This window comes from Zootoca vivipara, chromosome 6 (assembly GCF_965207765.1).
Source record: "Zootoca vivipara chromosome 6, rZooViv2.hap1.1, whole genome shotgun sequence".
Classification (NCBI taxonomy): domain Eukaryota; kingdom Metazoa; phylum Chordata; class Lepidosauria; order Squamata; family Lacertidae; genus Zootoca; species Zootoca vivipara.
The window spans coordinates 44,423,047-44,446,105 of NC_142589.1; the positions used below are offsets into that span (position 1 = coordinate 44,423,047).

The 23,059-nt window shown below is 41.8% G+C and overlaps 1 protein-coding gene across 1 annotated transcript in view; it reads right to left on the minus strand.

The window, feature by feature from the left end:
• Positions 1-1,136: 1,136 nt before the first annotated feature.
• Positions 1,137-23,059, minus strand: part of ADAMTS18 (ADAM metallopeptidase with thrombospondin type 1 motif 18) — a 103,370-nt gene continuing 81,447 nt past the window's right edge. The window contains exons 17-23 of the mRNA XM_035118770.3: positions 21,614-21,755; positions 19,724-19,850; positions 15,190-15,394; positions 12,500-12,691; positions 10,616-10,828; positions 7,246-7,393; positions 1,137-3,426 (exon numbers count right to left, since the gene is read on the minus strand). Coding sequence (XP_034974661.3) covers positions 3,311-3,426; positions 7,246-7,393; positions 10,616-10,828; positions 12,500-12,691; positions 15,190-15,394; positions 19,724-19,850; positions 21,614-21,755 — 1,143 coding nt within the window. The 3' untranslated portion in view covers positions 1,137-3,310. The remainder of the gene's footprint in view (positions 3,427-7,245; positions 7,394-10,615; positions 10,829-12,499; positions 12,692-15,189; positions 15,395-19,723; positions 19,851-21,613; positions 21,756-23,059) is intronic.

Genomic DNA, 23,059 nt, shown 5'->3' on the forward strand with positions numbered 1-23,059 from the left:
AGATAAGTAACTATAAAACCTTTAGTTACAGGTAGGTAGCCGTGTTGGTCTGAGTCGAAGCAAAATAAAAAAATTCCTTCAGTAGCACCTTAAAGACCAACTAAGTTTATATTTTGGTATGAGCTTTTCGTGTGCATGAAGAAGTGTGCATGCACACGAAAGCTCATACCAAAATATAAACTTAGTTGGTCTTTAAGGTGCTACTGAAGGTATAAAACCTTTAGAAGACATCAGAAGGCAGCTCTGTATAGGGAAGTTTTTTTTTAAAATGTTTAATGTTTTATTATGTTTATATATATATATATATATATATATATATATATATATATATATATATAGGAAGCTACCCAGAGGCAACCTAATCAGATGGGTGGGGAATAATAATAATAATAATGATGATGATGATGTTGATGTTGTTGTTGTTGAATTTGTTGTTGTTTAGTCGTTTAGTCGTGTCCGACTCTTTGTGACCCCATGGACCATAGCATGCCAGGCACTCCTGTCTTCCACTGCCTCCCGCAATTTGGTCAAACTCATGTTCGTAGCTTCGAGAACACTGTCCATCCATCTCATCCTCTGTCGTCCCCTTCTCCTATTGCCCTCAATCTTTCCCAGCATCAGGGTCTTTTCCAGGGAGTCCTCTCTTCTCATGAGGTGGCCAAAGTATTGGAGCCTCAGCTTCAGGATCTGTCCTTCCAGTGAGCACTCAGGGCTGATTTCCTTCAGAATGGATAGGTTTGATCTTCTTGCAGTCCATGGGACTCTCAAGAGTCTCCTCCAGCACCACCAATTCTTCGGCGATCAGCCTTCTTTATGGTCCAGCTCTCACTTGTTGAATAGGACATCCCTATTTTCATCAGGGATGTGCCTGGCATGCTCTGGTCCATGGGGTCACGAAGAGTTGGACACGACTAAACGACTAAACGACAACAAATTGTCATCAGAGATATGTTGGAGGGTATGAGGCAGCTATCAGGCCTAAAATAAAGCCTCCTATATATCCACATAGCCTTTAAATGTTGGTGCATATTGCTACAGTAAGCCATGATATCAAAAATATATGCCAGGCATGAGAATGTACAAGGCAGCAGTTGTAAAATCAGGCAGCAGAAACAGAAATGCCATTCACATTGCTCTGGATGTACATCAAGCTTTTATTTAAAACGTGTATGTGTACCAAACATAATGAAATAGTTAGAGTATTTTTTTCTTATAAAACTTATAAAATAATTAAATAGTACACTTTATACTTTGTGCTTCTTTCTTTTTACACCATAATCCATACTTCTATGTAACACTATTTTGCTGTTGCTGCCACTTACTTGGGAAGCAAGTGATAAAATAAAAAGAGGGGGGAGCTATGCATTAATAAATTAATATTTTTACATCAAATAATAAAAAATGACACATTTCTAGAACAAAAGTTTACCAGGGGGAGGAAAATGTCCCCTAGAAAGTATCAGTTTACAACGTTCAATATTTAAGACATGGAGAATTTAGAAGCCAAGATATGGTTCTAATAATCATTTCTTAAGCATATCACAGAGAAGACATGAATTTTGTTTTGTTTCATTTAAGCATTTGCAAAAGCAATTCGTATTTTTAACTGACCACTGTCTGCATTGGTGCTGATGGGGATACTTTTAGTTTGGATCAGTGAAGCTGAACTACATTCATCAAATGAAACTAAGGAATTGGGTGGAAACAGAGGGAAGTGTCATTTTTAGCCATTCCTCAGAAAAATTCATTATGTTACAATCTTTCTTTAGTTGTCTCAGTTTGGGCAGAGAGGGGGGTGATAGCTTTGTCCTCCACATGTTTGCAGTCTGGGCATCCAAGATACTGTGTGCCCTGGTTTCATTGGCTTCCAAGTGTACAAATGTGAGCACCACTGCAAAAAAAATGTGTTGGTGCTTCATTATTCTGGACTAGCTACCCAGAACAAATAACACAGATCATAGGCTTGGGTCCCACATGAACAAAGGCACTTATGTCCATGCAGAAGGCATCAATAGCTTTCCCCTATTTACCAACTGTGTATTGGCTCCAGGAGGTCAGAAAACCCTCCAGAGTGGCATTTTACATGAGGGAATAATGGTGACAAGGAGAAAATAAATGACTCAATTTGCATAAGCCATTGTATTGTACTGGCACATCAGTCAGTGAATTGAATCATGCAATTTGTTCTTATCTATTGACTTTATAATCTAAAAAACAACCATATTAATTTAGAACCCTGTTTGAATTCACCAAGATTCATTTTGCAACTTCAGTTTCCAGAAACTGGTTTATGAATTTCATGCAGACCATTTATACTTTTGTGGCAACAGCTGAGTTTTCTTTCTAGGTGTAATGTCTGGAAACTCAAGTTTTGCAGCTGAAAGACCTAGTTTCTGCGAGTTCTCCAAAAGTGTGAGTGTTCAAAACTGAACTCTAAATTAGCATATTCTGGATGCCGATGGGATTCTGGGATTCTGGTGATCATTTGTTTCAGCACTGATGATAAAGATGCCTTTGTAAGTTACATGAGTTACTTGAATAAAATGCTAGTCTGCTCATCCTACATAGCAATGCCCTAAATGAAGATGCTCTAAAGAAAAGTCCTGTTGTGTTCTCTTGGATGGGCATCTCAAGGAGTGCCTGCCTCTCAAGTGGTTAGTAAATCATGACTGAGTTACTAATCAATGTGAAATGGGGAACAAAAGAAAACTAAAATTCTACCATGATATAAGCCTTGCTTTCCCAGCAGCAAGTGAAATAGAAAAGCACCATTTATCTTGATAGTGCAGCAAATGTGCTTACTGTGAATAACATCATGCCTATGTTATGTACAGCAACACATTATCTCAGCAGCCACCAACATAATTTCTCGGGAGTTGTTTTCTGCTTGTTTTCAAGGGCTATGCTAACTAACATTGAAATAGCCAACATATCTCTTCGTATTACAATGATACTGCCTCATTGTAGGTTCTGTGTGCATACCACTGAGCAGAATATTAGCACCATACTGACTGTGCTACTGCACTTTGGAGATCAGATATGACCATTAACAGAGTAGGGTTAACGACAAATAGAAAGAAGGCTAAAAGTTGCCTCCATCTGCTAGCATTCAAAAATACCCTGTTTGGAAAAAGTCCAGTCCTTGTGTACTAATCCTTGGTTAAAAGCTGTACCATAGAACATCTTGTTCTACAGTACCCAAGTCTCTTCCACTGGTCATTCGTGGTTCTGGAAGACCTTCTAGAAAAGTTTGTCATCGTCTTGCAAGGGAGGCTCTTGCCATTGAAGTGCTGGACTGACTCCATTCACATCAGTTCTTCCGTGTGCACGATTTGCAGCATTGCTTGCCGTAAAATTTGTGATTGCAGACACCATGCTGGGGGACCAGATGGCACCAAGTGAAGAAGTCCACACAAGAAGGATCATCTGCAATGGTGAAATTCCAGACAAGAATATTTAGTATTTTGCAGTATGCCCTAGGAACACTGAAGCTCTGGGACACTTCATGCACCTGGACTGGCTGATGACATGGACATCTAATTGCTCCCATGAGTGCTCTGTTCGTGTGATCTGCATTAACACTGAAGACTCAGGATTGCAGAAAAGCTTCAGTGAGCATACAAGACTCATGGCATGCCTGGATTGTGGATACTTACCTGTAAATTTCTGCTAGCTTTCTTTTCAGAAGGAAAACAACTCATGCAAATAGGAGCTGAATGCTCTTATTAGCTGGTTCGTTTCACACATGTAAGCCGCCTCCAAGGACTTAAGAATTTTATGCATTCTCTGTCTGAGAATGTCAAGAGCTGTGGGGCAGGGGGTGGGTTCCTTACAAAAAAACCCCCACCAAAATGCAGATACCTGAAAACATCTCTTGTTCAGCACATCTCATGCCCAAGAAAGTCACCCAAAGAAATCTCATTCATTGTGCTATGCTTATTACATGACGTTCTCCTGTACACCAATCTATTCAATGGCTTTCTCCTCTCTCAACATGGAATATGCAGCCACAACATACTATCTGTTAGAGTAGTCCATATGTCATGGAGCACAGTGGGAGGGAAGCAAACTGACAAATGTCTATGAGGTGCGGGGGGATTTCAGATTGTGTATTTATTTTTACTCCATCCTTGAGCCAAAAGTCCCCTAGAGCAACTTACAGATAAAAAGAGAAACAAGCCATTGCCTACCCCTCAGGCTCCCAATCTAAAGGACATGACACAAAAGGAAATAGCGATGAAGAGCAGGAGAAGGAGGAAAATATGCAAACTGAGACATCAGTAAGTGCATTGCAGAGTGCCTGGTTGAAGGGTGAAGAAAGAAAAGAGTCCTTCCAGGCATTGGAAGTATGGCCCAAATTCTCCAAAAAAGAAACACCCCCCCTTTTTTTAGACTATCATTTTGAAAAAGCAAATATCAGTTGGTTTAAAATATTGCATAGCTGAAGCATTCTGTAGTTTGGCTGCAACTGATTAATGCTTTACCTAAAAGTGAATAGCAATGAATCATGTTGCTACTCTAGAAATACATTCCTTAACAATTTAAATTGCAGCATTAAAGCAACATAAGAGAAACTTGGGAAAGATTTACTGCTGAGTTCAGCTATTATTGGAACATGGGAAAGCCTTCCAGTTTGCCCTCAAAAATAGTAGTTCATAGTACAGGAAATTGACATGGCTTTTAATCTGTATCCTTTTTATTTCAGATGAAAGGCTTAAAACTGATGGCACAGAAGAGACTCTTCTCATTTGTAAAAATCACTCACATCTTGACATAATACATAGGCTTCCAGCTATTGACCCAAAGATCTCCTGTGACATGAATAGGTCAGTGGCAGAAAGAGGCTTGGCTTCTACAGATTTCCCTCGTCATGGCTTTGGTCGCAGGATAATCCATAAGTTATTGGTCAAAGTCATGGATCCAGTAAGGACCACATGAGCCTGCCCTATAAGGATCCTCTTGCCCACAGGGATGTAAGAATACATCCTTTTCAGTTTTGCCCTGTATTCATTGCACACAACACCATTTCCATTCCACTGAAGTTCTTCTTCCAAAACCTATATTATTCATCTCACCATCTGATGTGGCAAAATTACTTAATTTATGTAATTTTTATAATTAATCATATTGTCATTACATTATTCCACCCCATTCATTTTATTGCAAAGTAAACATAATGCAAATAGTTGGGGGTGGGCAGCAATCAGTTATGTATCATTTGCAGTCTAAAAGCAACAACGAAGGCAAATACTGTTTGTATTCACTGGATTGATTTCCATTCTAGACATGGAACAAATAAGTGAAAATGGGTAGTTTCCTATTTCTATGTCTGTTGGAATTATCCAACATCTCTACTTATCCAAAAGTGTTTTCATTTTGTACCATGTTTCTAGGCATAGATCCGTACTTTAAAACTCCATGTCTGAGCCCCTTTGTGTGTGTCCCCCCCATCCCCGCTGGCACTTTCCTCAAGAGAACCTGTTATTTACCACTGAATCAGCACAAACAGCAATCTGCGGAAAAACTGCATTGCCATTTGTTCTGATTCAGCATTAAAGAACAGGTTTTCCTGCTATCTACCTGCCCTCTTACTCACATTAGTCTGCCTTTTTACATACATCTGACCCAAAGGGTGCCACTGGCTATCAGCTTCCGCCTCCTTCATTTCTGTGTTGTCATTAAGTAGGAAGAAGGATAGGAGCAAAACAAGAATTAGTTAGCTCTACCTGTTTCTGGCTCCACCTACTGTTGGCCTCTCTGCTTTTCAACTCCACTAGCCACCACTGAGCTTTGAGTTACAGTACCCTGCTGAGTGATGGAAATGAGAAGAGGGGGGGGGGACGAGCAGAGGAGCAGACCCAGCTTGTCTAGGGAAGCATGTTAACTCTCCCTGAAAGGCTCATTTCTTTCTCATGATCTCTCCCCAATGACTCACAGGGCTGGAACTATGTGGTGGGTAATTGAGAGTGATTGGCTTCAATACAGTTCCAGCGCAGCTGGCTGTGTTCGCTGGTGGAGACAGAGACTTACAGCACGGTGAAGAAATAATTGATCTCCAGAGCCTGAAGACCTAGTTACAATAAAGTCAGAAGGACTTCTACAGCTGCAGGGAGGGGGAAGGGAAGAGGCTGGAGTGAAATGAGTAACAGATACTGGATAAGAAATCCAGTTAGGGGAAGAGAAATGGAAAAAATACCGTCTCAGGACAGAAAGTGGATATTATTATTGGTATTAACTGGGCAAAAATAAAGGTGGATGAAACTAGACCCAGGAACTTCTTGGAACGAACCATTCCTGGAAGTTCAAGGGGGGTGGGGAGATCTACACACACACACGCACACCAAAAAACCCTCTGGAACTCTCTAAAAATAAGTTCTTATGTTTGTGGGTTTTTATATAAAAATGGTAGGAATAAATAAGGAAGCAGTAATTTCAGGCTAGGATTTATTTGTTCATCCCTTTTGACCATCCACGATTCAGCTGATTCTAATGATTTAGGACCGGTCTACCTCACAGATGAAAACAACTCACTTTATGACTCGTGGAGGGACTCCAACTCTATAACAGGACACAGGCCTTTTGTGCAGATGGTCGCAGGCTCAGTCCTTTGCATCTCCATTTAAAATAATAAGGTAGCAGGTCTTGGGAGAGACCACTGTCTGCATCCTGCGAGTGGTGGCTGGTGCCCATTGGGAGTGGCAGGGCAGCAGGCAGAGAGACCAACAGCATGTAGAGCCAGAGCCAATGACAGCCAGAGCCAAAAAATTCTTGATTTCCCCCCACCCTCCTAGCTACTTAATGGCAATACAGAGACTAGGAAGGGGAAAGATGACAGCCAGTGCCATCTCTTGGGCTGGATGTAAGTAAGCAGGCAGATGCCAGGGCAGGGTGGCTGATGTTAGGTGGAGCAGTATTCCATTTCCTAATGTCTCCCTGGGTAGTTGCTGCTCAGAGTAGATGACACTGGGCTAGGTGGACAAACAGTCTTATCAGGAATAAGGAAACTTCCCACGAGGCCTGCATGGAGTAGACCGCCATAGACAGGTGATGCCTAGTTCTGCAGGCCTTCCATATGTTTTACCCATATTTTGCCTTACTTTGCCAACTACTCAGGCAGAATTGTCTTGTCAAGCAATTCAACCATTCAGTTCTCACTGGCCTTTATGTATCAGCTCTCAGAAAGGGGCAAAGCTTGGGAGATCTAGTCTGCTACACATTTACTTTAAATAGTGGGACAGTCTTTACCTTTCTTCTCAGGAGCAAGGCAGAAATTAGTATTGCAGGCTCTTGACATTGCAGGTTTCTGTTGAGGCAGGCAGCCCACAGCTGGTTGACCCTGACGAAGGCATTGGACAGTCCGTGTCTGCACTCCTCCACCACATGTCACCGTGCACTGTAAGGGACAGAAAGGATAAGAGATTTTACTTCCATGAGGGCCTTCAGAGCTCCAAGCGTTGAATTCCTTTCCATTTACTCTTCTTCCACATGAATTTTTCTATACAAAAGCCATCAAAGAACCATAGGCATTTGGCACTTGATCCCTGAAAGGTTACGGGGAAACCCAAAGGTGGTAGCAAGGAGTAGGGTCTTTTCTTTTCTATTGATATATCGTTTTTATTACAGTTTCTATTCACCCCCACTTCCCCAATACAGATTGGTATAGTAAGGATATAACACCGTAATATAACTAACAACTTTTCTATCTCCTATTTGGCTTCCATTCTTCCTTTGCTGTCATTATAAAAGCAAGTTTTTGTATGCATTGGGTATCCATTGTATTAATAATTTCAGACCAAATATTTCATAAGATATCTGTACATTATATCTCAAACTTTACTTTCCCCTTCATTATTCCAATAAACATTCAAATTCATATATTCATGTTTCTTGTGCATTTTGTTCCAGCTCTACTGTTCCGATTTTCCCTAATTTATGTTAATTCCTTTATATAGTTCATAAATTTTCCCCATTCCTTGTCAAATATTCCATCACCTTGGTGTCTGATTTTTCCTGTTAATTTGGCAATCCCTACATATTCCATAATGTTTTGCCTCCAGTGTTCTACTGATGGGACCTGCCGTTGTTTCCATACTCGTGCTAACAACAGTCTTGAACCTGTTGTAGCATATAGGAAAAAATTTTGATCGTCTCTCTTAACATCTTCATCCATCATGCCCAATAGGAAGGCTTTGGGTCACTTTTTGAAGGTATACTTAAATTTTTTCTTTAGTTCATTATAGATTGTTCCCCATTTTTTTTTTAACTATCTCACATCTCCACCACATGTGGAAAAAATCTCCCACTTCATTTCCACATTTCCAACACAGTTTGTTTCCTGTTTTATACATTTTGTGTAATTTAGCTGGTGTAAGATGCCACCTATATATCATTCTGTACACATTCTCTTTTAATACTGTGGACGCTGTGAATTTAATACCTGTGGTCCAGAGTTTAGTCCATTTGTCATAATCTAAATTGTAACCTAAATCCATGGCCCACCTTGTCATCACCACCTTAGTTTCCTCATCCTTGGTGTGCCACTCTAATAAGAAATCGTATAGCTTTGATAGCTGTTTTTCTTTATTTTGTACTAGTATTTTATCTAATTCAGATCTTTGATGTGCAAATCCTCTCATTCTTTTGTCATTTTGGTAAACATTATATATCTGATGGTATTCAAGCCAGCCTCCCATCCTATCCTTTAGCTCCTCGTATGGACTACGGTATGTTGTTTTCCTCTACCAGGATCTCTTTATAGGTCAGACATCGTCGTTCCATATTTAATTTTTTGACCGCCCATGCTTCCTGCGGGGATAAGAGGAGTAGGGTCTTTTCAGTGTTACAACCTGCATTGCAGAACTTTCTCCCAGGATAAGTCTACACATTGGAGTCTGTATACCTGAAGGAGCGGTATACCTGAAGGAGCGTCTCCACCCCCATCGTTCTGCCCGGACACTGAGGTCCAGCTCCGAGGGCCTTCTGGCGGTTCCCTCACTACGAGAAGCCAAGTTACAGGGAACCAGGCAGAGGGCCTTCTCGGTAGTGGCACCCACCCTGTGGAATGCCCTCCCACTAGAGGTCAAAGAGAACAACAATTACCAGACCTTTAGAAGGCATCTCAAGGCAGCCCTGTTTAGGGAAGCTTTTAATGTTTGATGGATTTCTGTATTTTAGAATTTCTGTTTTGTTGGAAGCCGCCCAGAGTGGCTGGGGGAACCCGGCCAGATGGGCGGGGTATAAATAATAAATTATTATTATTATTATTATTATTATTATTATTATTATTATTATTATTATTTATTTCTAGTCAGGCTGTGCACTGGATCCACCTAAATCCCAGATCTCAAAATAAATCAGGCCAGTTGGGGTTGACCAGGGATTTGACTGGGCTGGGCTGAGGCTGCTTCAGGTCATACTGTGTCAAAGCCCACCCCAGGAGCAATCGAAGGCTGTCAAAGGTGGGGAAGAATCTGGCAGCGAGGAGAATGGGAGAAGAAGGAAATATGAAGGCAGTCTGAAAGCATCTCCTTCCCCAACTCCTGACTGCTTGTTTAATCAGGGTTTAAAACACCAATTAAATGCTGTGCCAGACCCCTTGCCACTTGGCTTTGAATTATCCCTCAGGATGGCTAAGAGGTATTAGGAATCTGCCTGCTATCCTTCTCAAGGGGGAGGGGCCCCAGTGTGGTTGAAATACCCTGATCTTATTTTCAAGAAACCCCACTATCCATTAAGATCATGTCCCCAAGACACTTTCATCTGATTATGAAGCTTAAGGTTCAAAAGCTGCATGTATATGCTATCAAATAAATGCTTGTCTTGGGGATATGGGACTGACAAAGTAAGCAAGTTCCAAAATACAGAAGCTTGTTTGAGAGACTGTGGAAACAAACACAGGCGGATCCAGTAATCAATCATACTATTTAAGGAATTCCAGACAATCTCTGTAGATCCCCAAGGACATTGTGCATAAAGATTTGTAATGGTTCAACCACAGTGCAGCCCTCTGAAGATTGGTATGGAAAAGATGGTGGAATGCAACATAGCTGCAACAGCAGAAACATTGTTATATAAAGCACTTCTCCGTTTCCAGACAAATGAATCACTTATACCAAAATGGTGCTGTTGCTTCTCTTCTTCTTCCTTAAGTGATGTACAAATCACAGTGACAGGAAAACAAAGAAGAAGAATAGGTCTAGGGGCCAAATGCAGCCTCTAGACCTTTCTCTCTGGCCCTCGTGACTCTCCTGAGCCACATTCCACACCAGCCCTGCTTTGCTTGAGTGTTTTTGCCTGACAGGAATGTGCTCTTCTACGCTGAGAATGCTTCCTTGCTTGCCTAGATGGAGGACAGAAAGAGATGTGCAAGTCTGAAGAAACTAGTCTACTATGCAAATGCAAAATTTGCATTTGTTGGTTTGCCTAATTTGCCTCTGCCACACTCACAATTGTCATTTGGCCTCCAGAAGGTTGCCCAGAGGGAGCTGTGGCCCTCAGGCTTAACAAGTTCCCTTTCCCTAAACTAGAGAAAAGGGAAGAACTTGGTGATAACAAAAAGTATGAAACATGGTAGAAATGACTGGTTTAGATCACCATATAAAGCCTCTTCTCTCACCTGTTGCCAAGGTGAAGAATACCACCCTGGCACCCTGTGGTATAAATGGTGCAGAGAACATGCTCCTCTGTTGCAGCCTTCCTCCAGTTCGATGTTTGGCTTCATAAGGTTTCGGCAACGGCGCTGTGGGAAAGTGATCAGTTTGCCACTGAAACTTTTCTCGCTGCACTGCATTTCTCGCCGCTTCACACCTGGGCCACAGGTGGCCGAGCACTATGGGTAGGAACGGGAGAATATGTCACTTTCGGTTTCTCTTCTTTTCTCATTTTTCCAGACTAATTTTCTCCACATCAATTTGCATTTTAAAAAAATAAAAACGTCCTCATAAAACTCATCAGTGTTTCAATATGAAATTCTTCTAATATACACTTTGCTGTATGCACTTTTGCCTAATATTTTGCAAGCAATTTCCCCTAATATAATGCATTTTTATATGTAATTTATCAGTAATACATGCATTTTTAAGCACACTTTACACTAGCATATGCATTTTTATATACAGGCATGTCTCACTTCATTGCACTTTGCAGATATTGCATTTTTTACAAATTGAAGGACTCAAGGAGCAACAGCTGCTGCTGGGTTGGTGGTGAGGCTGCAGGACCCTATCCCCCACATGCTCCTGCTGCTCCTTATGAGAATGTGGGTGCAGCAACAGGCAGCCCAGCCATTTCCAGGGGAAATTCCCCACCCTGCTTCCCCTCATCTGGCCATCGCAATGGAACTGGCTAGGGCTAAAGCCCACCCACTTCTGTAGCCAGAGGAGCCTGGGGGAAGGCTAAGCATGCTTTCTCAGGGTAGCCATCAAGCTTCTTATTTTAAGTAACTGTCACAGCCACCCCAGCCTTCAGCAACCATCCATCAGCAGCAATGACCTTCCGTGAGCAAAAAGATTATATCTAGCTGAAGGCTCAGATGATGGTTAGGATATTTTAGCCATAAAGTATGTGTTAATCAAGGTACGTACATTTTTAAAAACAACAACAACAACACAATGGCATTTCACACAGCATAATGCAAACATAATTTTACACTGGGAAACAAAACAAAAAAAATTGTGTGTGTGATTCACTTTATTGCAGTACTAACTTTATTGTTGTGGTTTGGAATTGAACCTACAGTATTTCTGAGGTAAGCATGTGCATTCCATGGATGGAGAAATGCATTGCAAAATGTGGATAAGTGTGAATTTTGAAGGATGTCTTGTTTAGATCTGCATGTTGTTTTGGAAAATGTGGACTTGGAAACTTTGCCTTTAAATACAAACTGAATCAAATGCCCCACCACCACCACCACCACTATTCCTAACAGGAGAAAACAAAGTACACAGAGAATATTTATTTTAAAGATACTGCCTGGATAATGGGGCTTCATTTAGAGAGTTAAGTTAGGGGCCATCAAATAGTGCCTATTGGCATAATGGCAACTTTCAGGTCTTCCTCTGATGCCCACAAAGCCACTAAGCTCACTGTTCTCTTGGCCATGAGGTGGCGAGTGTGGCTAGCCTTGAAATATGCAGAGAGAGCTGAAGGAAAACGTTGGAAGTGACTCTCTTTCTGCTTCCTCTTTCAGCATTTTGTGCATTTTGAGTGTCAGAAGGTGGCCCTTGGGCTGGAAAAAAAAAGGTTATACATCCCTGCTACAGGTCCACATGCCCCACAGTGGGTGGACTGCACCAACTGTCTCCCCTCACAGCTCCAAGCAAGGAGACAAACCTCTCTTCATGAAGTCCAGCGACAAAGGGGCATTGTTAACTTTTGCATTATTAACAACAGATATTGTCTGACCAACGAAGCCTGACACTCCTTTGAATATAACATCATTTGATTTTCAAATATCACCCTATGGCTATCTAAGTCCTGTAGAGCATGTTGGTTGTTGTACCTCACTCCAAGCAGAAATCACCCATTGCAGACGATCGTTTTTGGGGCACCGTTCCAACACACACGTCTGTTGCAATTCTGGCTTCGTTTGACTGCTGCACATATTCTCCGGCAGGATTTTCAGGGTGGAAGGCCCTACACTTTTGCAGACGACATCACGTTTTGCAATTCCTCTTCCACAAGTTTTGGAACACTTTATGGGAGTTTGAGAAAGTTGGATGTTAAAGACTTTAAATAGACACTACTATGCCAAAGTAGGACAACAAACAAAACGGTTCTCAACCCTGTCCTGGAATTCACTGTGGAATTCAAGGCATTATTCCTGTGGTTCCAGGCTGGTGGTGTCCCATCCCACAGTATGTTGGCTGCATCAAGTGCCTTTGGACAATGCTCAGGTAATTCATATAATTGTCACCTTCTGGGGTATGTCAACAGCCAACATGTTTGGGCAATGGCTAGGACCCCAGTGCCGTGTGACATCTCACCACTGACACTTGCCCTTGACTCTCTTCTTAAAACAAACAAATAAAAACACCACCAAACTCTCTTACCAGTCATGGTGTGGATTGGTTGTTACCTCCCCCCCCCCGAAATGTCTCAGAAGTTGGTCATTGTCTTCTGTTTGGGGGGAAAGTGGTTGCCTTATAGAATCACCAGCATCACTATGGCAAGTCCCCAAGGGGTCCTAACATACTTTTAGGAGACTCACATTTGGATGACACTGTGCAAAGGGTCACTGGCCCCGACCTTCAGAAACTTAAACCCAATCCAAAGTAGGAAAGGGAAGTAAAGGAAAGGAAACAGCTGTAGCTGGCCATTTCTCTATGGGTGAAATTGCAACACGTCATTCTAGATTGCTCTCTCTAATTAGGCAGGAGTAAAACTAATTAGTGTAAATTGCATAAATTTTGACTAAATGTTATGAGATAAAATACTGACAAAAGCTGTTTGGCTCTCCTTTGCCAGAGATGTTTAAGCAAAGGCTGGGCAGCCATGTGCCAGGGAAGAATGTAATTGAATCCTGCATTGAGTAGGGTGGGGAAACATTAGATGGCTTCCACAATCCTACTAGTAGTAGTAGTATTACCACTACAACTCAGTACTACTATTAGGTAGGCAACATGTTCAAGAAAAAATAAATGCATCGATTTTCCATAATGTTTGTTGAACAAAGAAAAGTCTTTTTTTTCTCGCGATCTCACAACTACAATGTAATCCTTAGATTAGAATGCTTTTGCACCAGCACATTCACTTGAATAAAAAAATGTGATAAGTCTCCCTTGGCAATATTAAAAGTATATGTTTCTCACTTCAGAATAAAAGCTCTCAGATACCCCACACCTTTCTGAAGCAGGGGTGTGTGCATATATTGGAATTTGCCCGAGGCCCTAAGCTACCAACTCTGCTTCTAAGTGCAGGGCTTTTTAAACAACAACAAAAACTGTACCAGGATTTTCAGCTGCTTGGAATGATACCTTATCAAAAAGAAGAAGACATCAGTCATCCTGGGTGTTACTCATGTTACACTGGATGCCTGATTAGTGGGGGGTGTGGGGGTTAATGGATGCAAATTGATGAGATAAGAAATATCTTTCCCTAAATGCCTCTTCACTCTACTCCAACTGAACATCTTAAGCCAGAGGTGGGCAACTTGAGGATCAGGAGATGAATGCAACCCTCCATCCTTCTATCTAGACCTCAGTATTCTCACAAGACCATGTCTCAATGGTCTTTCTTGCTTTGCACCCTGAGTGTTGTCCCCCCCCCCTGCTTGGAATATGTCATTGAACTCTGACAATGCCTCCTGCTTGTCTGGATGGAGCATAGAGAGGCTGTGACGGAGAGTGTAGAAAGAAGTCTACAGTACAAAAGCATATTTGCACTTGTTGCTCCTCTCCCTTTTGCCTTGCCTTTTGCCACCGACATATGCACTGACCTCATCCACATCACCAGTGAAAGACTTTGAATGCTCACATTTCAGGGGTGCCCTGTGCGATGCCAAAATTTGGCAGCCCACCACCTCTCATGCTCTGTTCTACATCATTATTGTGGAGCCACTTGCGGAGCGGCACCCAGTGCAGCCAAACCAGTTGGGCTATCCTAAAACTACCTCTGACAACATGAAAGCAGGTAACATATGTAGGAGCACTTCTTCATAGCTTCTTTAGACATGCTTCCATGCTTGCTGGTCCAGGAATTAAGATCAATTTTCAGAGACCTTGCTTTTGGTGCTGTCTTGGGAGATTTGGTGAGTAAGCAAAAGAGCCTACCAGAGGGTCCAAGAGCAGAGCCCTTTCGCAAGCAGCACCCTGCTGCTCTTTGAAGATCCAGGTTTTGGCTATTTAAAAAGCAGCATGCTGTTTGCAAAAGGGATTTTGAACATCCCAACAATCAGGATATTCACCCATCTGTCAAATTTGACCTGGCAGGGGTCAGGAAATAAAGGTCTGGCCTCCAGCCTTAAAATGTTCCCCACTCTGGACTAATGTTAGGCCTTCCCTTATGGTGAATGAATACCAATTGCTATGAGACAGCAGTGGGGAGGGATTCTGGTGAGCTTCATGGAAGCATCTTCTTGGCCACTGTTAGAAACAGGATGCTCAAGAAGATGGAGATCCAGCAGAGCTCTTCTTATGTTCTTACCTATAATAAAGACAGTGCAAAATAATGCTAGCCTTTTCTTTTCATTACCTGAGACCATGGGCCAGGACTCCATTCCGGTGGACAGTCTTGGTGGTTACATGCCTGGATTTGTGCTGGTGTGGTTACTGGGCAGAGAGCATGAGCCACAATGTCCTCCTTCTGAAAAGCCTTTTTCTGGACACACTGGATTGGACGACTTTGTTGCCCTCCACCACAAGACTGGCTGCAAGCACTCCATTCACCTGCTGACCAACTTCAAGAAAGAATGCATGTGTTGACTAGATAGCCAAGAATCAGACAGCTCAAAACAGAGGAGACATCTCTATATCAGCCATGATTATAGCTACTAGGGGGTTTCACATGTTATATTCAATGCGTGTACAATCTGTCTACTTGTGTACGCAAACAGTTGAGCTGGATACTCATACAATTATTCACTTGTAATGTTCAATGAATGTAAAATCTGCGCACCTGTGAACACAAGAGTGCAGCCGCACTCAAGTGTACACTCTTCCACATAAACACTTGTACATGTGTAGAGACAGATTGTACCTTTCTTCAGTGAACACACCTACTAAAATGTTCCATCAAGGAACCAGAAAGTAGCAGCAATCCCCTACACATTCATTGTTTGGAGTACTTAAATAGGATGCTACAGCCTCTAAGGATGTTGATATACAACATTATGAGAAAAACTATAATGGCAGGAAAGATAGAAAGAAATGCATATATTTAGTTTGATCCTCAGTTGGAGTATTATAAGTAGTCATATTTCGCTCCCAGTAGGAGGATTATCAAAAACATGTTGGGCAGTTAACATTTCTGATTAAACTTGAGGTAATTCCCATCAAATTGGGGCTGATCTCTCTCGATCTCTCTCTCTCTCTCTCTCTCTCTCTCTCTCTCTCTCTCTCTCTCTCCCTCCCTCCCTCCCTCCCTCTCTCTCTCTCTCTCTCTCTCCATATATTACTGCTTTTCACACACCTCCTGTCACACACACTTTTTCCTCCTTCCTCTTTCGCTTTGAATTTTACCCCATTTGTATAATTCCTGATTCACAGGCTGTATCTACTCTAATTTGAACAAATCTGAAAGTAACATTGGCCATTGGCCATTCTCTTGCCGTAGGAACGGCAGGTCCTCCCCAGTCCAAACAGCAAAATCTTAAATTTGGTTCAGTAGCCAACTGGTAGCCATTGCAATTCATTTGGAAATGATCTTATATGCTCATGGTAGGAGGCTTCACTTAGCAGCCTGACCACTAACTACATCCTGCATTAGCTGCAGCTTTCAAACCACCCTTGTGTGGAGCACTTTGCATTAACATAATCTTGAGGTTACCAATGCATGAGACACTGTGGCTAGTCTATCGCAGACCCCAATGAACATTAAGAACATGAGTCTCCCTGGGTCTAAATCCAGCATGACAGCTACTACACTACAAAGGCTCTCACCAATCTCAACTCATCTTTCAAATAAAGGAAGAAAGAAATATCTTGCTAAATTAAACCTTCCTGTAATTAGAGTATGGAAGATTTAGAAGCTACCAACTGGCAGATGAATTTCCTCACAATGGGAGGAAAGCTCCCATAGGCAGCAGTGGGAGCTTTGTTTTCTTTGCGACTAGCAGGTACGTGGTCTGAGACAGTTGAAACTGGTAGCGTGGAAGGCAGAGTGAGCAAGCGTTGGTGGAGCCAGAGCTAAAGGCAAACTCAACATTTAGGATCCACACACCCACCTTCAAAGTGCACACAGAATTTTCCCGTCAGAGTCGAGGCATGCAATGATGATAGCTACTTGTGTGGCTTTTTCTGGTGATTAAAATAAATGCTACGTTTTAGAAGTTGCCAGCCACAATTAAAAGGCAAATACAAACAAACCGGAGAAAGCTGAAGGAAACGTAATGGAAGGCTTTCCTGTCTGCAAGAAGTAAAGCCCATGGGTACAGAAATAACACTTGGCAGAAGATTAGTCACATGCAAAACAGATTGTTTGGTGAGGGGAGGTTACTTCAAATTAGTTTTCAGACAATGTTGGGGCTCAGGGCTAGGCAATGAAATTGCCGAAGCTGTCACACGATATGTTACTCCAATTAAACTTTATCTCTGCCTTCTTGTGGTTCTGCTATAATATCCTATCCTATTCGTTCTTATGCAGTATATTTGTGTGGTGATATATCATCATCATCACCACCATGGGGGGAAACGCCCACCCACTTCTGCATAAGATTCTACTCCGTGGGTGAAAATTGATGGTTTATGTAAAACTTCTTGAATTGTGCACTGGACAAATTGAATTGCACAGCAAATAGGTCCATATTTGCATACCCAGATGCAGCCCCCCTGCCCCGGGGGCCAGGCCTTCATAAAAGAAAAAGACATGATAACATCCACTTTATTGAATTCAGGTATAGGTAAACCTTGGCATAGGCATTGGGTGTGTATCCCTCTAAGCTCCCAACTGGGGGTCTGAGACATGTCAGGGTCAGTTAGGGGAAGATGGAACCAGCAGAAAACACTTGTTTACACAGGTAGGTAGCCGTGTTGGTCTGAGTCGAAGCAAAATAAAAAAAAATCCTTCAGTAGCACCTTAAAGACCAACTAAGTTTATATTTTGGTATGAGCTTTCGTGTGCATGCACACTTCTTCAGATAGTGTGCTTCAGATACTTGTTTACACAGTTGGTCCCACCCCAAATTGCTGAGGGGAGCTCCAAGGCACTTCTGCCATGTGCTTTGGACAGAGACTCCCCTCATGACCCCTCTAATGGGTTACCCTGTTATTGCTTCTGCAGGAAGCAAGTGAGTCACCTCAACTTGAGATGTTAGATTAAAGGATTCTGCCCAAGGCCTATACCGCCAAAGTTGTGACAATTGCTATGGGAAAGGCAAAACATGCAGAGCAGGGGAAATTCCTTCCAGCCTCTGAAAACACAACCATCATACAACCATAGCAATGCCCACATTTCTGGAAAGAAAAAGGGTTAGCCTGCAAGAGAATGAAAATAGAGGCTGGGCTGGGTGGGTGACGCTCTGGGCTGACTGCGCTGCTGTTAGCAGCATCAGACCCAATTTAAACTTGAGGAGAGGAGCATTGAAGCCTCCTGCAATGCAGTCTGCTCCTATTGCCCCCCCCCCGACAGTTGCGGATTGGGCAGAATTTGAACCTGGGTTAGGTGAGAACCTAGTAGGCTCTGTGGCAGCCGGACAGGAGGAACAATGGCTGGGCAAAATGGTGTGGCTCCAGGAGGCTGGGGAAGTGCCATGCCTGGTTGCAATTACTGCCCACCCCTTGAACTGGGTAAGCAGTCATTTTCTTTTAAAAATTAATTAATTCCAGTTAAAAAAGAATCTAAGAACAAAGAAGAAGACAGAAGTGCCTAGAAAGCGATGAGTTTTTATTGACGTTTTAATAATGTTTTAATGGATGCTGTTATGAATACCAACACAGTGTTTATTCATTTGCTCCTCTGAATTGGACAGATTTGGTTAACAGATGAGCTTCCCCATCTGTGGTTCCCTTTCTTTCCTATATCCCTTCCACCAAGGAGGTAAGTCTATAAATGGCTTAAATGTTGGGAAGATATAATCTTTACTAACAGAAGCAGTATCTCTCTAAATACCAGATGCTGAGAAAAAATAAAGAAAGAAGATGGTTATCACATTCATGGACAAATATGAGCTACCACAGGCATCTGGCTGGCTGCTGTTGGAAACAGGATGAAGAATTGGTAGAACTTTTTTCATTAAAACAATTTTTATGTGATTCATATTTGAAAACAGACAGCACACCTGTCTTTCATCTTCTTTGTTCTTTAACCTTGGGTCCCCAGATGTTATTGGACTACAACTCCCATCATCCATCAATATTGGCTAAGCTGACTGGGGATAATCCAAGGCTAAAGAGCACTGCTCTAGGCTAAACACACTTACTTACTTTCATTCACATTGCCTTTTGGCTCCATTATTCTGGCTGTTTTTCCCCACATATTGTCCCATAATTGTAGTTGTCCCCCCAGCAACTCTTAGAGGATCCCATACTCAAACCAATGGAGGCACTGAGATGTTCATAGGAGTGTTCACATGTTACATTCAGTGAGTGTACAATCTACGTACACAAATAGTTGAGATGTACACTCACACAGTTATTCACATGTAACAGTCACCAAGTGCATAGTCTGTGTACCCGTATAGGCAATAGTTAAACTGTACCAATTAACAAATGTGAACACTTCCACACAAACACTTGTACATGTATAGCGACAGCTCGTATCTGTGTTCAGTGTAACATGTGAACAAGCCTATTGTCTCTTGCTATTTGCACTCATAGGCAATGTCCAGGTTGGGGGTGGAAGCAGAATTGAGCTGGAATGGGCCTGTTTTGATCCTGTTGCACTAATTTGAGGAAGGGTTCGAATTATTGCCCCATCCCTAGTCCATACAAATCAAACTCTTTATAGAGGAGGGTTTGAAATCATCTGTCTAGGAAGCAAAATAGGTTTATTCCACAGATTTGTGAATTTAGACTCAAACATAAAGACCCATAAAAGAAATGGGAAGGGATGATAAATTCATAATACATACTAGGCTGGGCAAGGATTTGCATTGCATATCTTTGTCTCCGTCAAGGGCTTTGTGCTTGGACCACAGAAAGAGGCATTGACACGGACACGATGATCTTGTAAACATACAACTTTTGCTATCAAGTGCCCTATGGAGAAAACCAGGAGAAATTAAAAAAAAATATGTAGGAGAGAAAGAAGTTATTGTAAAAATGAAAAAGTAACTGAACATAGCACTGTAGTTCATCAGGCAATTTGCCTCTGAACCTCCCCCCCCCAATCACTGGCATGTGGCCCCCAGAAGGTTTTCTATGAGGGAATGTGACCCTCAGATGAAAATGCCACCACCTTGAGCTCCAATAAATAAATTGGCATGACTAGCTTAGGTCTTAATTTCAAAAGTTCTACTGTGAGTAGTACTAATGTTGGATACAAGCCTTAGTGTTATTAATGTTACAAAGCATTCTTACTGGTTTTAAAACATGAGTCAGAGGAATTCTCACAATGTGTGTTGATATTTTTCAGTATAATTTTAAATGTTGCATAGTTACAATTGATTTGAAGGTTTTGAAGGAATCGAACCATTGAGTAGGGTTTTGAGGTTTCATTTAAAAAGAAGGGGAGCCTGTATTGGATTATTTAATGCATTGAAGTCTGGGGGGGGATGACTAAACAATAATGTACTGTAGCTTTCTTGAAGATGGCAGGAAAAAGAAGGGGAATAGGGTCACAGGGAGGAGACACTATCTCAAGCAAGTTTATCTTTGGAAACAATTAAGGCATGAATTCAGATCTTTTTGAAGAAAAGATATGATCAGAAATGTAAGAAGACGGATAAGAAACGTGAGATGGCAAGAAAGAGAAGGAAATTCAGAGACAAAAGGAAAGAAAGGGGTTTTAAAATCTAGATAGCGCAAGGCCTGAAATAATGGAGAATATAAAAGGAAAATATTGGGAAAATTGATTCATGAAATGGCAGACAAAATATGAAAAAGTCATGGAAAACAAAGGCAACGAAGAAAATTGGGGATAGATAATAGAGAATAAGTAACAGAAACCTTTGCAATAGTGCTCAGAGCAGTGCTGTATTAGCAATGGCTATCCTATACCATTGCCTTTATGTGCCAGGCAAAAATGTTTGTTTTTAACCAAGCCTTTAGTTTTTAACTATCTATGGCCTTTTTGCATGGTTGGGATGTTTTGATGTTTGTTGAGTTGGTATGACAAAAATAGAAGAAGAAGAAGAAGAAGAAGAAGAAGAAGAAGAAGAAGAAGAAGAAGAAGAAGAGAGGAGGAGGAGGAGGAGGAGGAGGAGGAGGAGGAGGAGGAGGAGGAGGAGGAGGAGGAGGAGGAGGAGGAGGAGGAGGAGGAGGAGGAGGAGGAGGAGGAGGAGGAGGAGAATTGATGAAATGTGACCTTGCACTAATACAAACTTATCTCCCCTCTGTCCAGGGTTATTTTCTCACCCTCAGAGCTGATGGGGGTCTTGGGGGCACTGATTTGGGGGAGAGGAGGAGGAAAGCCCCGCTGAGCTAGAAGGATTTGTTATGCTGATACCTGCAAGCACAATTATTTAATTGAATCCAGCCCCTTATGCTCTCTTTATTTTGCAAGATATTTTGTGTTAGTAGGTATGGAAAGTCCAATATATATGTAAAAATAAATAAAATCAACAAATTAATAATGCAAAGACCTATAAACAATAGGAAGACTAAAGAAAGGGAAATCAGCAGCAATAATATATTATGCACATTCAATCAACTGAAATTCAGTTCATCAACCAAGATTCCTGTAATCAGAAGACCCTACTTAAATGTATTATTCAATCTTAAAAAATATATATGCTGGAAACTATATTTCATGAATTTTTGACATATTCATTGAATTCAGACTTCTGGAGTAAGTTACTCACCCCCGCCACACGTAGCTGAGCAATCTGACTGCACTGTTACCCATGAGTAGCTATGTCTCTTTGTGAATATCTTGTTCTCATTTATAATCTTAGAGAAGGTATATTGCCAAGCAATGCCAGGATTGTTGCCTTGTAAAAGGATCTAGATAGCATGGAGAGAGAAATACATTACGAAGAATGAAGGGAAAAGAAAGGTTAAGGATGCAATCTTAGGCAAGCTTACGTGGGCGAAAGCCCAGCTGAATACCACAAGATTAACCAGGAAGCAGATGCCTTTAGGACTGTGCCTAAAATATGCAGTTAAAGATATAATAGAATCACCCTGATCTGCTGTGGTTCTGGACACTGATGTGTATCTGAAGATCCTTACCTGCAAAGGCTACCCAGGTAAGTCCCATATATTAATCATTTTCATAGGAGATTCCTTTCACACTAAAGAGAAAAGTTAACATACACTAGGTCTTCTTCCATTGGCTAGAGTGGGAATGTGCACAAACTTTCAGTTGGAGAAGGAACAGCCCACCACCTCAGTGACCTCTACCTTTATGTAACCCTCATCATGAGGATTTAGCACAAATAAAAGGAGATAATGCAATGTATTGCTCTGGACTCCTGGGAGGAAGGGTTGAATACATGTATAAGAAAGTAAAGAAACTCAGGTCCGCCAGCTCATAAGTCCTCAATATGTACAGTCAAAATGACTGTGTGTGTGTGTGTGTGTGTGTGTGTGTAGAAAAGTCTGTCTTTTCCATCATGAGCCATTTAATTTTACACTGTTGCTGATTCTGAACAGGCCAATGGCCAATTACTAAAAACCATCTGCTTCAGTTCAGATAACTACAAACTCAAGGAAGGCTTGCTGTTGGAGGTAAATTCTATTGTACCCTGCAGAAGCAGTTTCTGAGACTTTGGCTGCATTAATTCAAAAGATGGAATAAAACAAGGTTCATAAAGGCTTACAAGGAATTCTATTTTTCATTCAAACTAGGAATGTGCAGATCCCTATGCCAGCATGGCATAATGGTTAGAGTGTTTGACTAGGACCTGGGAGAGCAGGGTTCAAATTCCCACTTAACCATGAAGCTCACTGGGTGACCTTGGGCCAGTCACCATCTCTTAGCCCAGGCATCCCCAAACTGCGGCCCTCCAGATGTTTTGGCCTACAACTCCCATGATCCCTAGCTAACAGGACCAGTGGTCAGGGATGATGGGAATTGTAGTCCAAAACATCTGGAGGGCCGAAGTTTGGGGATGCCTGTCTTACCCTAACCTACCTCACTTACCCAGGAGTAAATCCCATTGAACTCAATAGGGGTTTACTTCTGAGTAGTATAGGATTGCAATGTCTCTACAAGTATGCCGGGTGGCCCAGATTCAATCTCCAGCATCTTCAGCTATGGCGGGAAAGAATTCCTGTCTGAAACCCTGGTGAGCTGCTGCTAGACA